Source organism: Ammospiza nelsoni, chromosome 10, assembly GCF_027579445.1.
Source record: "Ammospiza nelsoni isolate bAmmNel1 chromosome 10, bAmmNel1.pri, whole genome shotgun sequence".
Lineage (NCBI taxonomy): Eukaryota > Metazoa > Chordata > Aves > Passeriformes > Passerellidae > Ammospiza > Ammospiza nelsoni.
This window is the reverse complement of record NC_080642.1, coordinates 25789369-25801421: the sequence shown is the minus strand read 5'-3', so window position 1 is coordinate 25801421 and position 12053 is coordinate 25789369. Positions and strand designations below refer to the sequence as shown.

Here is a 12053-nt window from a genome sequence, read left to right as displayed (position 1 = left end):
CGGCACAAAGCACCTGTCTCCCTCACCTGGCCGTGGTCTCCCTCTTTGTTAGCACTGCAGCATTTGCCTACCTGAAGCCCCCCTCCATCTCCTCCCCATCCCTGGATCTGGCAGTTTCAGTTCTGTACTCAGTAGTGCCTCCAGCCATGAACCCCCCCTCATCTACAGCCTGAGAAACCAGGAGCTCAATGATGCCCTGAGGAAAATGATGACTGGATGATTTCTGAAGCAACTAATTGCCGGTTTCCTTCTGCATAGTTTTTGGAATGGAACTCGTGACAGATCCAACAGGCCAGCCCAGGTCTTTGGTAGTGTTCAATGGGGGTTTCTCTCATAAAAATATCCTCAATAAAATTTTTTAATCACCCCCATCAAATTCAATGTCCACCTTTTTAATTTGGCTCAGAAGCTGTGTAAACCAGGGTTTGTGCTATTGCTACATTTGAAGAAAATAAACTACCTTGCAGTGCCTGTTTTATCTGGGATCCCAGCTCTGTGAGACCATCATGAAGTTAGAGAGGAGAAGGGGAAAGAGTCCCAGCAGAGCAGCATGGCCAGGGAGCAGCAGGGATTGGTCCTTTCAGAGCTGCTCTGCCCAACTCCACCCTCTCCTTGCTAGCCCTACTGTGGCTGTAAGGCCGGAGTGCTCTGGCAGCTTGGTCACTGTCCTGCTGCGTGTCCCTGCTGTGGCCACAGGCAGGGCCAGGCCAGAGGCACTGCTGGGACACAGCTGGGCTCCAGCACAGCAGCTCCAGCAGCAAAGGGCATCTCCTGAGGGCAGGGCAGGGAGGCTTTGCTCCCCTCCAGAGGCATGGACCTGAGGCAGCAGCAGAGCAGGGCCTGGGCTGTGTCTTTGTTCTGGGGCAGCCTGGGAAGGTGCCCCAGGGCAATTGTCCCACACCAGCCCCTGCAACCACCATTGCCAGCACTGGCCTCTCCCCACCTGCAGGAGGTTGTTTGTCCCTGCATGGAGGGACACCGAGTGACCAGGCCAGCAGGCCATGTTTGCTCTGTACTGAAGAGATCTCAGCAGTGCATCGTGTGTGTGTGGGGAGATGAAACCCAGTAAGCACAAACACCATCAGCAGCACCCAGGGGTGGCACAATTCCAGTGGCACAAACAGGGCCTTGAGACCACTTCACTCTGAGAGTAACATCCTCTGGGAAAACACCTGGATTGTTTGCTGGGTTGTGGTTAGGACTGCTTGGAGAGAAATATCCAGGCAGGGAGGCTCCAGGAAAAAATTCTCAGGGCAGCCATGGAGTGCACAGGGAGACATTGAATAGAGTGAGGGTCTGTGGCGAGAAATCAGAGCTGCCTCCCTTCTGAACCAGCTCGAGTACCTGGACAGGGCTGTGCTGTGTTCTGGGCACTGACCTGGAACTGAGGGATGTGGAAAAGGCCTTTGGTGTCAGGGCTGTTGAGAAGGCTGGGCAGTGTCACTGTGGGACCTGTCTCAAACCCCTTGGAAAGGCCAGAGCCATCGCAGAGGGTCCTGGGCACTTGGGAAGGGCAGGCATGGAACCAGTCTGCACACAGGGCAGGGAGGGGGACTGGGAGAGTCACAGCCTGGTCAGGTTCAGCAGGGAAGGGGATGTGGCAAATCCTCCTGCAGCCATTCCGGGCACTGGCAGGATGGGGCAGGGACTGCAGAACCCACGTGGGAGGGAATAGGAGGGGATGTTGTGTGCACAGACTTCAGCCAGGCCTGGGACAGGGTCTGCTGTGGTCTCCTCAGACCCAGACTGGAGAGAGCTGGGCTGAAGGAGTGGAACATGGCCTGGGTGGGAGTTTGGCTGAAAAAGGAAGGTCAAATGTCATCCATGGTACAGAGTCCTCTTGCCAGCCACGCCCTGGTGACATCCCTCAGTGACCAGCCCTTGGCCACCACTGTGGAATATTTCTGTTGTCTCTAAAGCATCATGAAATGTACTTTCAATTCCTTTGTGGATGCTGCAAATTTGCAGGGAGTCTGTGACTGAACACATCTAGTTAATGGTGACTGCAAAAGGTAATTGGGCAAGATAACTAAGTGGGAAAAAAATTATCTTGCCATGGGGTGCCAAGGAAGCCTCAAGAAAAGGGAGAAAAAAATCTTTAGCATCAGAAGAAAGGCTGTTCAATAGGGAAAAACCCATACCCAATAAAAAACCCTCCAAACTCAACCAAAAAAAAGGCACAGCAAGACCCACTAACTAACAGAAGAAAAGCAAATCCTCAGAAAGACCCCTTTCAGCAGAATATGTTTGACCATCTTGTGGTAGGAGAGGATTCTGTATGTGTAGGTGCTGTTTTGAAAGAAAAATGTCTTAAAAAGAAAAGAATCCCCTACCCCCCATGACCCCCTGGTTCTCTCAGTTGATTGCTGATCATAATATGACATGAAATGGAACATCTCTTGGGTCAGTCCAGCCCAGCTGTCCCATCCCTGTTCCCCAGGAACACTTGCCCACCCCAGGCCCATAGGTTGTGGGGGGGTTGCAGACGTCTCATGCAGGGCAAGCACTGAGACAAGGACAGGAGAACAGGATAACATTTACTCTTGTCAAGGACAGCAGAACAGAACAGCACAGCCTTGGAGAAACTGATTGAGGATGTACCTCTGGCAAACAGAAGTTCCAAGAAATGCAAGCAGGATGCCAGCTCAGCTCTGCAAGGCTGACAAAGCAGAAGTTATGCCAAACAATAATATTGCCCTTACTCAAAAGGGGGGGTGGGGTGTCAAAGAAAAGCCACCTGAAAAGGACACTGGATGTTGAAAACAAAACCCAAAGAACCATGAAAGGATTTGTGATAAGGGGTGCAACTATGTCAAATAAACTCAAAGGAAGTGGGCATGGCTCATGAACACATAATCAGTGTATATGATAAAAACTCTGTTCATTTAATGCTCAGTTCACTCCAATGGAGGAAGGATGGCCCAAGTGACCACCATGCTGTAATAAAGGACACCTCCTTTCAAATACTCCAAACTCTGTTCAGAAGTCTCTATCCAGTGGATTTCAGTATCAGTGGTGTCCTTGACTCCATTATGCCCCACAGTTTCACAATGGCCCCTTGGTTCCATGAGGCCCTGCTGTAGAACAATAGACCCTTGGTTCCATTGGGTTCCGTAATGTCAAAATGGCCTCCTTGGTTCTACACTGCCACAATGCTCTCCTTGGTTCCAACAGGCCTTGATGTGTCACAACAGCCCCTTGGTTCCATCAACTGCCACAGTGTCACCCTGGTCTCTTGGATCTGCAGTGTCACAATGGACAATTGATCACAAGCAACCCCACTGTGTCACCATGATTATTTGGCTCTGTGAGCCTCCCACAGTGTCACAACGGCCCCTTAGTTCCACAAGGTTCCACATCATCACCATGGTTCCTTGGATCTGCAGTATCTCCATGGACCATTGGTTCCATGTGGCCCTGCTGTGTCACAGTGGTTCCATGGTTCCATGAAGCCCCACTGCATAACAATGGAATCTTGGTCCTGTGAGGTTCTGTACTGTCACAATGGTCTCCTTGGTTCTGTACTGGCACAATGGACCCTTGGTTCTCCAAGGTTCCATGATGTCACAATGGTCTCCTTGGTTCTGTAGTGTCAAAATGGCTGCTTGGTTCCAGAAGCTTCCATGGTGTCCCCATGGTTTCCTTGGTTCCATGAAGCTCTGCAGTGTCATAATGTCCCATATTTTCCAGGAGCCTCTGTCCAATCAACCATGTCCTTTGTTTCAATGAGGCCACACAGTGTCACAATAGGCCCCTTTGTTCCATGAGGTTCCATAGTGTAACATGGTTGCCTTGATTCCAAGATGTTTCCCAGTGTCACAATGGCCCCTTGGCTCCATGAGGTTCCACACCATCACCATGGTCTCCTTGGATCTGCAGTATCTCCATGGACCATTGGTTCCATGTGGCCCTGCTGTGTCACAGTGGTTCCTTGGTTCCATGAAGCCCCACTGCATAACAATGGAATCTTGGTCCTGTGAGGTTCTGTACTGTCACCATGGTCTCCTTGGTTCTGGACTGTAAATGGACCCTTGATTCAACGAGGTTCCATTATGTCACAATGGTCTCCTTGGTTCCACAAGGCCTTGTTTTGTCACAATGGACCCATGGTTCCATAAGCTTCCATGGTGTCACCATGGTCTCCTCAGATCCACATTGTCACAATGGACAACTGGCTCCATGGGCCCTGCTGTGTCACAATAAACCTTCAGTGCCATGAAGTTCTGTGGTGTCACAATGGTCTGCCTGGTTCAACGGAGCCCTGGAGTGTCACAATGGCTGCTTGGTTCCATGAGCTTCCACAGCATCAACAATGGTCTCCTTGTTTCTGCAGTGTCATAATGGACGCTGGTTCCATGAGGTCCCTAAATGTCACTGGTCTCCTGGGTTCCCTGTGGCCCTGCTGTGTCACCACAGCCCCTTGGTTCCATGAGTTTCTGTACTGTCAGCAATGTTTCTTTTGTTCCAATGAGGCCCTGCTGTGTAACAATGGACCCTTGGTTCCATGAAGTTCTTCAGTGTCACAATGGTCCCTTGGATCCATGAGGTCCCACAGTGTCTCCATGGTGTCCTTGGATTCACACTGTCATAAGGGACCATTGATTCAGCCAAAATAACTGCTAATAAAGCCCAGGGTAGGGAAGCAAAAAGGGCCTTTGCATGGTATCCACAGATGTTTAATTCAGCTGTGAGGTGAGATGTTCAGGGTCACCAGGCAGGACTCCTGGGGGGAGTCCAGGTTTCTGTATCTCCAGACGAAAGGGCTGATCAGTGGCATGGGGGCAGTACAAAGATGGGGCCAATGGGGGAATGGGGAGGGAGTGGCTGAGGGACACAGAACAAGGGGAAGGAGCCAATGGGAGTGAATAGCTTTTGAGGGAAGCTACTTGTGTCTCCCAAACCCAGGGAATGCCTTTAAGGATCTCCACAGCTGGAGAGTGAAAAAATGGCCCCTTGGTTCTTTTGAGCTCTTCAGGATCCCAGTGGTCCTTGGCTGCATGAGGCCAGCTGTGTCACACTGGCCCCTTGCTTCCACTGGGCCCCACAGCATCACAACTGTCCCCTTTATTTCCATGAGGCCCCTCAATTTCACAGCGGACCTTTGGTTCCATGAGCCCCACATTGTTCCAAGAATCCTTAGTTGCATGGGGCACTGTAGTGTCACAATGGCCCCTTGGTTCCATGAGGCCCTGCTGTAGAACAATAGACCCTTGGTTCCATTGGGTTCCGTAATGTCAAAATGGCCTCCTTGGTTCTGCACTGCCACAATGCTCTCCTTGGTTCCAACAGGCCTTGATGTGTCACAACAGCCCCTTGGTTCCATCAACTGCCACAGTGTCACCCTGGTCTCTTGGATCTGCAGTGTCACAATGGACAATTGATCACAAGCAACCCCACTGAGTCACCATGAATATTTGGCTCTGTGGGCCTCCCACAGTGTCACAACGGCCCCTTAGTTCCACAAGGTTCCACATCATCACCATGGTTCCTTGGATCTGCAGTATCTCCATGGACCATTGGTTCCATGTGGCCCTGCTGTGTCACAGTGGTTCCATGGTTCCATGAAGCCCCACTGCATAACAATGGAATCTTGGTCCTGTGAGGTTCTGTACTGTCACAATGGTCTCCTTGGTTCTGGACTGTAACAATAGACCCTTGGCTCCATGAGTTTCCATGATGTCACAATGGTGTCCATGGTTCCACAAGGCCTTGCTGTCTCACTAGGGACCCATGGCTCCATTAGCCGGTGTCAGAATGGCCCCTTTGTCCAATGAAGCCCCACAGTGTCACTATTGTCTCCCCTTGGTTCAATGAGGCCTTGCTGTGTCACAATGCTCCTTTGTTTCCATGAGGCCTCATGTGTCATAATGGTCTCCCATGGTTCCATGAGGCCCACCTGCGTCACAATGGCCCCTTTGTCCCATGGAGCCCCACAGTATCACAACTGTCCTCCCTTAATTCCATGAGGCCCTGCAATGTCACAATGGATCTTTGGTTCCATCAGTCCCATTGTTCCAAGAATCCTTAGTTCCATGGGGCCCTCTAGTGCCACAATAGTCCCTTGGTTCCATGGCACCACACAGTGCCACAATGGCCCTTTGGCCCAACAGGGCCTCATAGTGTCACAATGGACTCCTTGGTTCCATGGAGACACAAAGTGCCACAATGGCCCTTTGGTTTCACAAGGCCTCAAGGTGTAGAAATGGCCTCCATGGTTTTCTGCAGCCATGCTGTTGTTCCATGATGCCCCAGAGTGTCACAATGTTCTCCTTGGTTCTGCAGTTGAAGAATCCCCCCTTGGTGCCTTGGAGCACCACAGTGTCACTATTGTGCCCTTGGTTCCATGAGGCTTTGCTGTGTCACAATGCTCTTTTCATTCCATGATGAGGCTCCTTTGATTCCAATTTTAGGCATCAAAGTGTCATAATGGTCTCCATTTTTCCAGGAGGTCTTGCTGTATCACAATGGACTTTTGGTTCCAGGAGCTTTCACAGGGTCAACAATGGTCTGAGCACTGCAGTGTCACCATGGATCCTTTGTTCCATAAGGTTCCAGAGCATAACATGATCCCCTTGATTCCAGAAGGTCCTGCACTGTCCCAATGGACCATGCATTGGTCCATTGTGACAGCCACACTGTCACAATGACCCCATGGCTCCATGAGCTTCCACACTGTCAGCAATGCTCTCCTTGGTTCCACAAGGCCTTGCTCTGATACAATGGACTTTTGATTCCATGGGGTTCCACTGCATCACACAGGACACTTTGTTCCATGGGGTTCCACAGTGTCACAGCTGATTCCTTGGTTCTGTCAGCCTCTGCTGTCACCAGATGTCCAAAATATCAGAATAAGGCTCCTTAACACTAATTTCCTATTTCAGAGGGTATCATTTCTTCAGGCCTGAGGTCCAACACGGGATAACTGCTAACCTTACATGGACATGGAATTGTACCAGTGTGTTACTTACATACAGTCACTAAATGTGAATTACAATTGACCCATTCCATAAAACCTACCCAAAATTCCCAGATTCGCTCCTTGTTTTCTCTACCCCTGCACCCTTGAGCCAGATGTCTTCTTCCCTTCCAACCATCCTTGTCGGGAAAGCAGCCCCAGCATACCTTGTTCCTGTGCTGAAAGTTCATAGGCACAGTAAAAATGGAATGAACCCTTTTGGTATCAGCCCCAGGCTTTGCGTGGGCAGGCAGAGGCAGGCAGGAGACAGAGCTGTCAGCAAAGGAAGGGCCCAGCCAGGTGGGGCAGCTGAGGGATGCTGACAGCCTGCAGGGACAGAGGAGCAGGGCAGGGACACTGTGGGACAGCCTGGGCTGCACAGGGCACAGGAATGGGCAGCAGCTGCAAGACAGCCCTGCCAGAGCCAACCTGGGCAGCACTTTGGCCATGGCTGCTGGCCCTGGGCCTGAGGCCACGAGGGGACAAGTGACCCTTGCAGGGCTGGGGCCTCATTGCGTCCTTGTCCCTGCTCAGCAGCCTGGCAGGGGCTGCCCCATGCTCCTGCCCTTGCCATTGCACATCCCCACATGCCAGTGCCCATCGCGGGAAGAGCCCTGAGCAAGGAGGGAGGGACAGGATCTGCCTGGCCAGGGGCTGGGGCTCAGGCCTTGGCCCTTTGCATTCCTGAAACACATCCAGCTTTGCTCAGCACCAGAGAGAGCTTGGCCTTGTTTGTCCCCAGCTGTTACCACTGCCTCAGGTATTCTGCTCTGCCTGGATCCTAGGGACACTTTCCCAGTTGTGTCCATCTGTGGGACTCATTAAAACTTCAAGAAACTTCAGAGTTTCTTTTAAAATTTGAGTTCTTGAGAAGTTTTTTGAGCACTCTCTCAGGGACTGAGTCTGATGCAAACAACACGTAAGTCCCAAGAGGCTCATTAAAGTCCTTGTGATGTGTCTGTGCTGCTGAGCTTTAAAGGAACAGCTCTTCCCCAGACCAGCTCCTCTCCCAGCCCAGCAGGGCTGAGGCTCTGCCTGCAGGCACTGAGGGGACAGGAGCCAGGCAGAGACAGGCTGAAGGCAATCAGGATTGGGAAGATATTGAGCTGAGACTTCACTTGGGGAAAGATCTTCACAGCCCTGTGCATGGTGAGTGTGTGGGTGCAGGGCAATGTCCCCTGTGCTCCTGGAGGGATCTCCTGAAGCCAGCACACTCCACAGCCTGGGGGATGTGTCAGGAGGACTATCCCACTTTCTCTGTGGCACAGGAAGAGGAGGAGGAGCAGGAGGTTTCGCTGCAGAGCGGGGCTGCCCTGGGCACGGTCAGAGGGACAGGGCAGGACAGCTCCTGCTGCCAGGGACGGCTGCGGGGGGTGAAGCTGGGGCTGCAGCCAGGGCTGCCCAGGGCTGTCCTGCAGAGCAGCTCCTGCAGCCCTCAGGGCTCTTGGCCAGCCCAGGGCATGTGCCACCTGCCAGGGACAGGTCTCAGCCTGCCTGGCAGCTCCCCATGGACGCTGCAGGGGAGAAGTTGAAGGTTGAAGGAGCCACCCCCATCAGGGCAGATTCCTCCTGCTGTGGAGATGGTGCTGTATGGCCAGGGCTGCTCTCAGCTTTCTCCTAAAGGGAAGGGAAAGGGGCTGTCAGCTTTGGCTGTGTCACTGACACTCCTGCACTGTCACCCAGGGCATCAGCAGATGTGCCTCAGCTCTCCCTCAGAAAGTGCCTCTTCAGCCTCCTCTCCCTACAGACAGCAGCAGCAGCACCTTGGCTTGCAGCATCTCTGTTTGTGTGCCCTGCCCTTAAGGCCCTGCTGCCAGGGAGATGCCCCTGGGCAGTTCCCTGTGCTGGGAGGGGTCTGCAGGGCAGAGCTGAGCCCCCAGGGCTGGGCTGGGCTCTGGCAGCCCTGGCAGGGACTGGACTTGAATAGAGAGAAACAGCTCCCAGTAGGCACAACTCCAGGCAGCAGAGAGCCAGACCAACCCTTGGCATCCCTCCCTGTCCAGCTGCATAGGGAAAGAGAGAAGGGCTTAGATAAATTGACTTTTAAACTGGAATCTTTAAAAACTCCACTTTATTTTTCAAGCACGTTTTATGTTCGATCACCCTGAACTAGAGGGAGGTGTAATGGGCAAAGGGCATCTGTGTGGTTCCAGCAGGTCTAACTGCACTGAGCACAGGGAGCCCTGTTTTCCCTATAGGCTGCCCCAGGGCTCAGGCTGAGAGCAATCCTGAAGATGAGGCAGGAACTCAGCAGCACAAACCAGAGCTCAGAAATGAAAATGTTGAGTGAAGTTCCCTGACAAGTAGAGAAGGTTTTGTGAGAATTCCTAAAATAACTCTATTATATTGAGTCAAAGAGCTTTTCAATGTCTTCTTTCAACAGTCCACCACGGCCAGAGTGAAGGAATGTCCAACAGCAGCTCCATCAGGCACTTCCTCCTGCTGGCATTGGCAGACACACGGCAGCTGCAGCTCCTGCACTTCTGCCTCTTGCTGGGCATCTCCCTGGCTGCTCTGCTGGGCAACGGCCTCATCATCAGCGCCGTAGCCTGTGGCCACCATTTGCACATGCCCATGTTCTTCTTCCTGCTCAACCTGGCCCTCAGCGACCTGGGCTCCATCTGCACCACTGTCCCCAAAGCCATGCACAATTCCCTCTGGGACACCAGGAACATCTCCTACTCAGGATGTGCTGCACAGCTCTTTCTGTTTGTCTTTTTCATCTCAGCAGAATATTACCTCCTGACCGTGATGTGCTATGACCGCTATGTGTCCATCTGCAAACCCCTGCACTACGGGACCCTCCTGGGCAGCAGAGCTTGTGCCCACATGGCAGCAGCTGCCTGGGCCAGTGCCTTTCTCACTGCTCTGCTGCACACAGCCAATACATTTTCCCTGCCCCTGTGCCATGGCAATGCCCTGGGCCAGTTCTTCTGTGAAATTCCACACATCCTCAAGCTCTCCTGCTCACAATCCTTCCTCAGGGAACATGGGTATCTTCTGGTCAATATCTGTTTGTCATTTGGTTGTTTTGTGTTCATGGTTTTCTCCTATGTGCAGATTTTCAGGGCTGTGCTGAGGATCCCCTCTGAGCAGGGACGGCACAAAGCCTTTTCCACCTGCCTCCCTCACCTGGCCGTGGTCTCTCTATTCCTCAGCACTATCATGTTTGCCTACCTGAAGCCCCCCTCCATCTCCTCCCCATCCCTGGATCTGGCCCTGTCAGTTCTGTACTCGGTGGTGCCTCCAGCCCTGAACCCCCCCATCTACAGCCTGAGGAACCAGGAGCTCAAGGCTGCAGTATGGAGACTGATGACTAGATGCTTTCAGAAGCATTAAACTGCTGGCCAGTTTCTGCCAATCACTTGTAATACAAGTAACCTTCAATACTTCTTGTTAGTTTCATTTTGGAGGTTCTTTGTCTTTGTTTTAAATTTTAAATATTTTCTACAAAGTGATGTCATTGTTTTTGCCAACTTGGTGTTGCCAGTGCTGCTGTCGTGGCCCTGCCCCGCTGCCCTGGTGGCCCTGGCATTGCTGTAGGGCCTGAGTGCTCTCGGGGCCGGGCACAGTCCTGGGGGTGGCAGTGCCGGGGCTGCAGCAGGGACAGGCCATGGGCACTGCTGGGGCAGCACTGACTCCTCAGGCCAGGGCCTGGGGGCTCCAGGCTCCTTGCCCAGGCTCTCTCAAGAACATGCCCAGGCCAATGCTCAGCACAGAAAAGCCCCGTGAGCAGCCCCAGGCTGGCCGTGGGCAGGCTGGAGGCAAACAGCATGGCTGATGCTCTGCAAGGGCCCTGGGGGAGATGGGAAGGAGCAGCAGAGCAGGGGCTGATCCATCCCCAGTGCACTGCACAGCCCAGGGCAGTGTCCCAGAGCATCCTCATGGAGCTGCCAAAAACAGCCCCCCTCTGCAGCCCTGGCCTCTTCCCCAGCTCACACAGGTGCCCCATCCTTGCAGGCACAGACACGGCAGCACTGGCTCAGGAGCCCCTGTTTGCATTGCACAGAGCAGGGAGACCACCCCCATGCTGTTGGTGTGGGGACATGAACCTGAGGGAGCACAAATGCCATCAGCCCCTGGGGCCAGCAAGGGCTGGGGGACACCAGGGAAACCACTCAGCTTTGTCCTGGCCTCTGCAGTCAGCCAGAAAGTTTGTTCCCATCAGCTGGGAGTTTCCTGTCCCACTGCAGCTGCTGTTGCTCAGAGCCAGGGCTGCCTGGCAGCCACCCCGAAACAGCCCCAAGCATTTCCTTGGCTTCACCTTTGCTTTCTCTCCACTTTCCTGATCCAGATTTCTTCCCATTTCCCATCCCTGTCCCCTCCCATGCACACAGCCCATCCCTTTTTTCCCTTCCCTCTCTGGCCCCACTCCCATTGCAGTTCCTGACTTGGCACCATGGGAACGTCCCTTGGGCAGCAGGATCATCCTACAAGTGCTGCAGGAATTGTCTGCAGGCTCCTGCAGTGCCTGGTGCTGCTCCCTTGCCAGAGGCACCCCAGGTCAGGGGGGCACATCTGGGCTGCTGTGTCTGGCTCTGGGGCTCCCTGTTCTGGGCAGTGAGGAGGAGCTGCAGAGGCTCTGCAGGACTGACAGGATGGGCTTTGGGTCTGGCAGGAGAAGCTGAGGGACCTGGGCTGCTGGAGCTTCTGAAGAGGAGGCCCAGGGCTCATCCTGCAACTGCTCCAAGGGTGGTTCCAGAGAATCATGGAATCAGCAAGGTTGGAAAAGACCTTGGAGATCATCAAGTCCAACGTGTGCCCTGACACCGCCTTTTCGCCCCTGAGCCTCCTCTTCTCCAGGATAAGCAACCCCAGCTCCCTCAGCCACTCCTCACAGGACTTGTGTTCCAGACCCCTCACCAGCCTTGTTGCCCTTCTCCGGACACGCTCCAGCCCCTCCATGTCCTTCCTAAATTGGGGGCCCAGGACTGGACACAGCACTCGAGGTGTGGCCTCACCAGTTCTGAGTGAAGGAGAGGAATCACTGCCCTGTTCCTGCTGGCCACACCATTCCTGATCCAGGCCAGGAGCCATTGGCCTTCTTGCCCACCTGGGCACACTGCTGGCTCATGCCCAGCCTGCTGTCCATCAGTGA

At 53.4% G+C, this 12053-nt stretch overlaps 1 protein-coding gene across 1 annotated transcript; it reads left to right on the top strand.

Moving 5' to 3' along the window:
• Positions 1–8009: 8009 nt before the first annotated feature.
• Positions 8010–10294, top strand: LOC132077610 (olfactory receptor 14C36-like). The gene is made up of 2 exons (XM_059479425.1): positions 8010–8104; positions 9339–10294. Exon 2 carries the CDS (start codon positions 9362–9364, stop codon positions 10292–10294), a length of 933 nt encoding a protein of 310 aa, XP_059335408.1. The 5' UTR covers positions 8010–8104; positions 9339–9361.
• The last annotated feature ends 1759 nt before the right edge of the window (positions 10295–12053 follow it).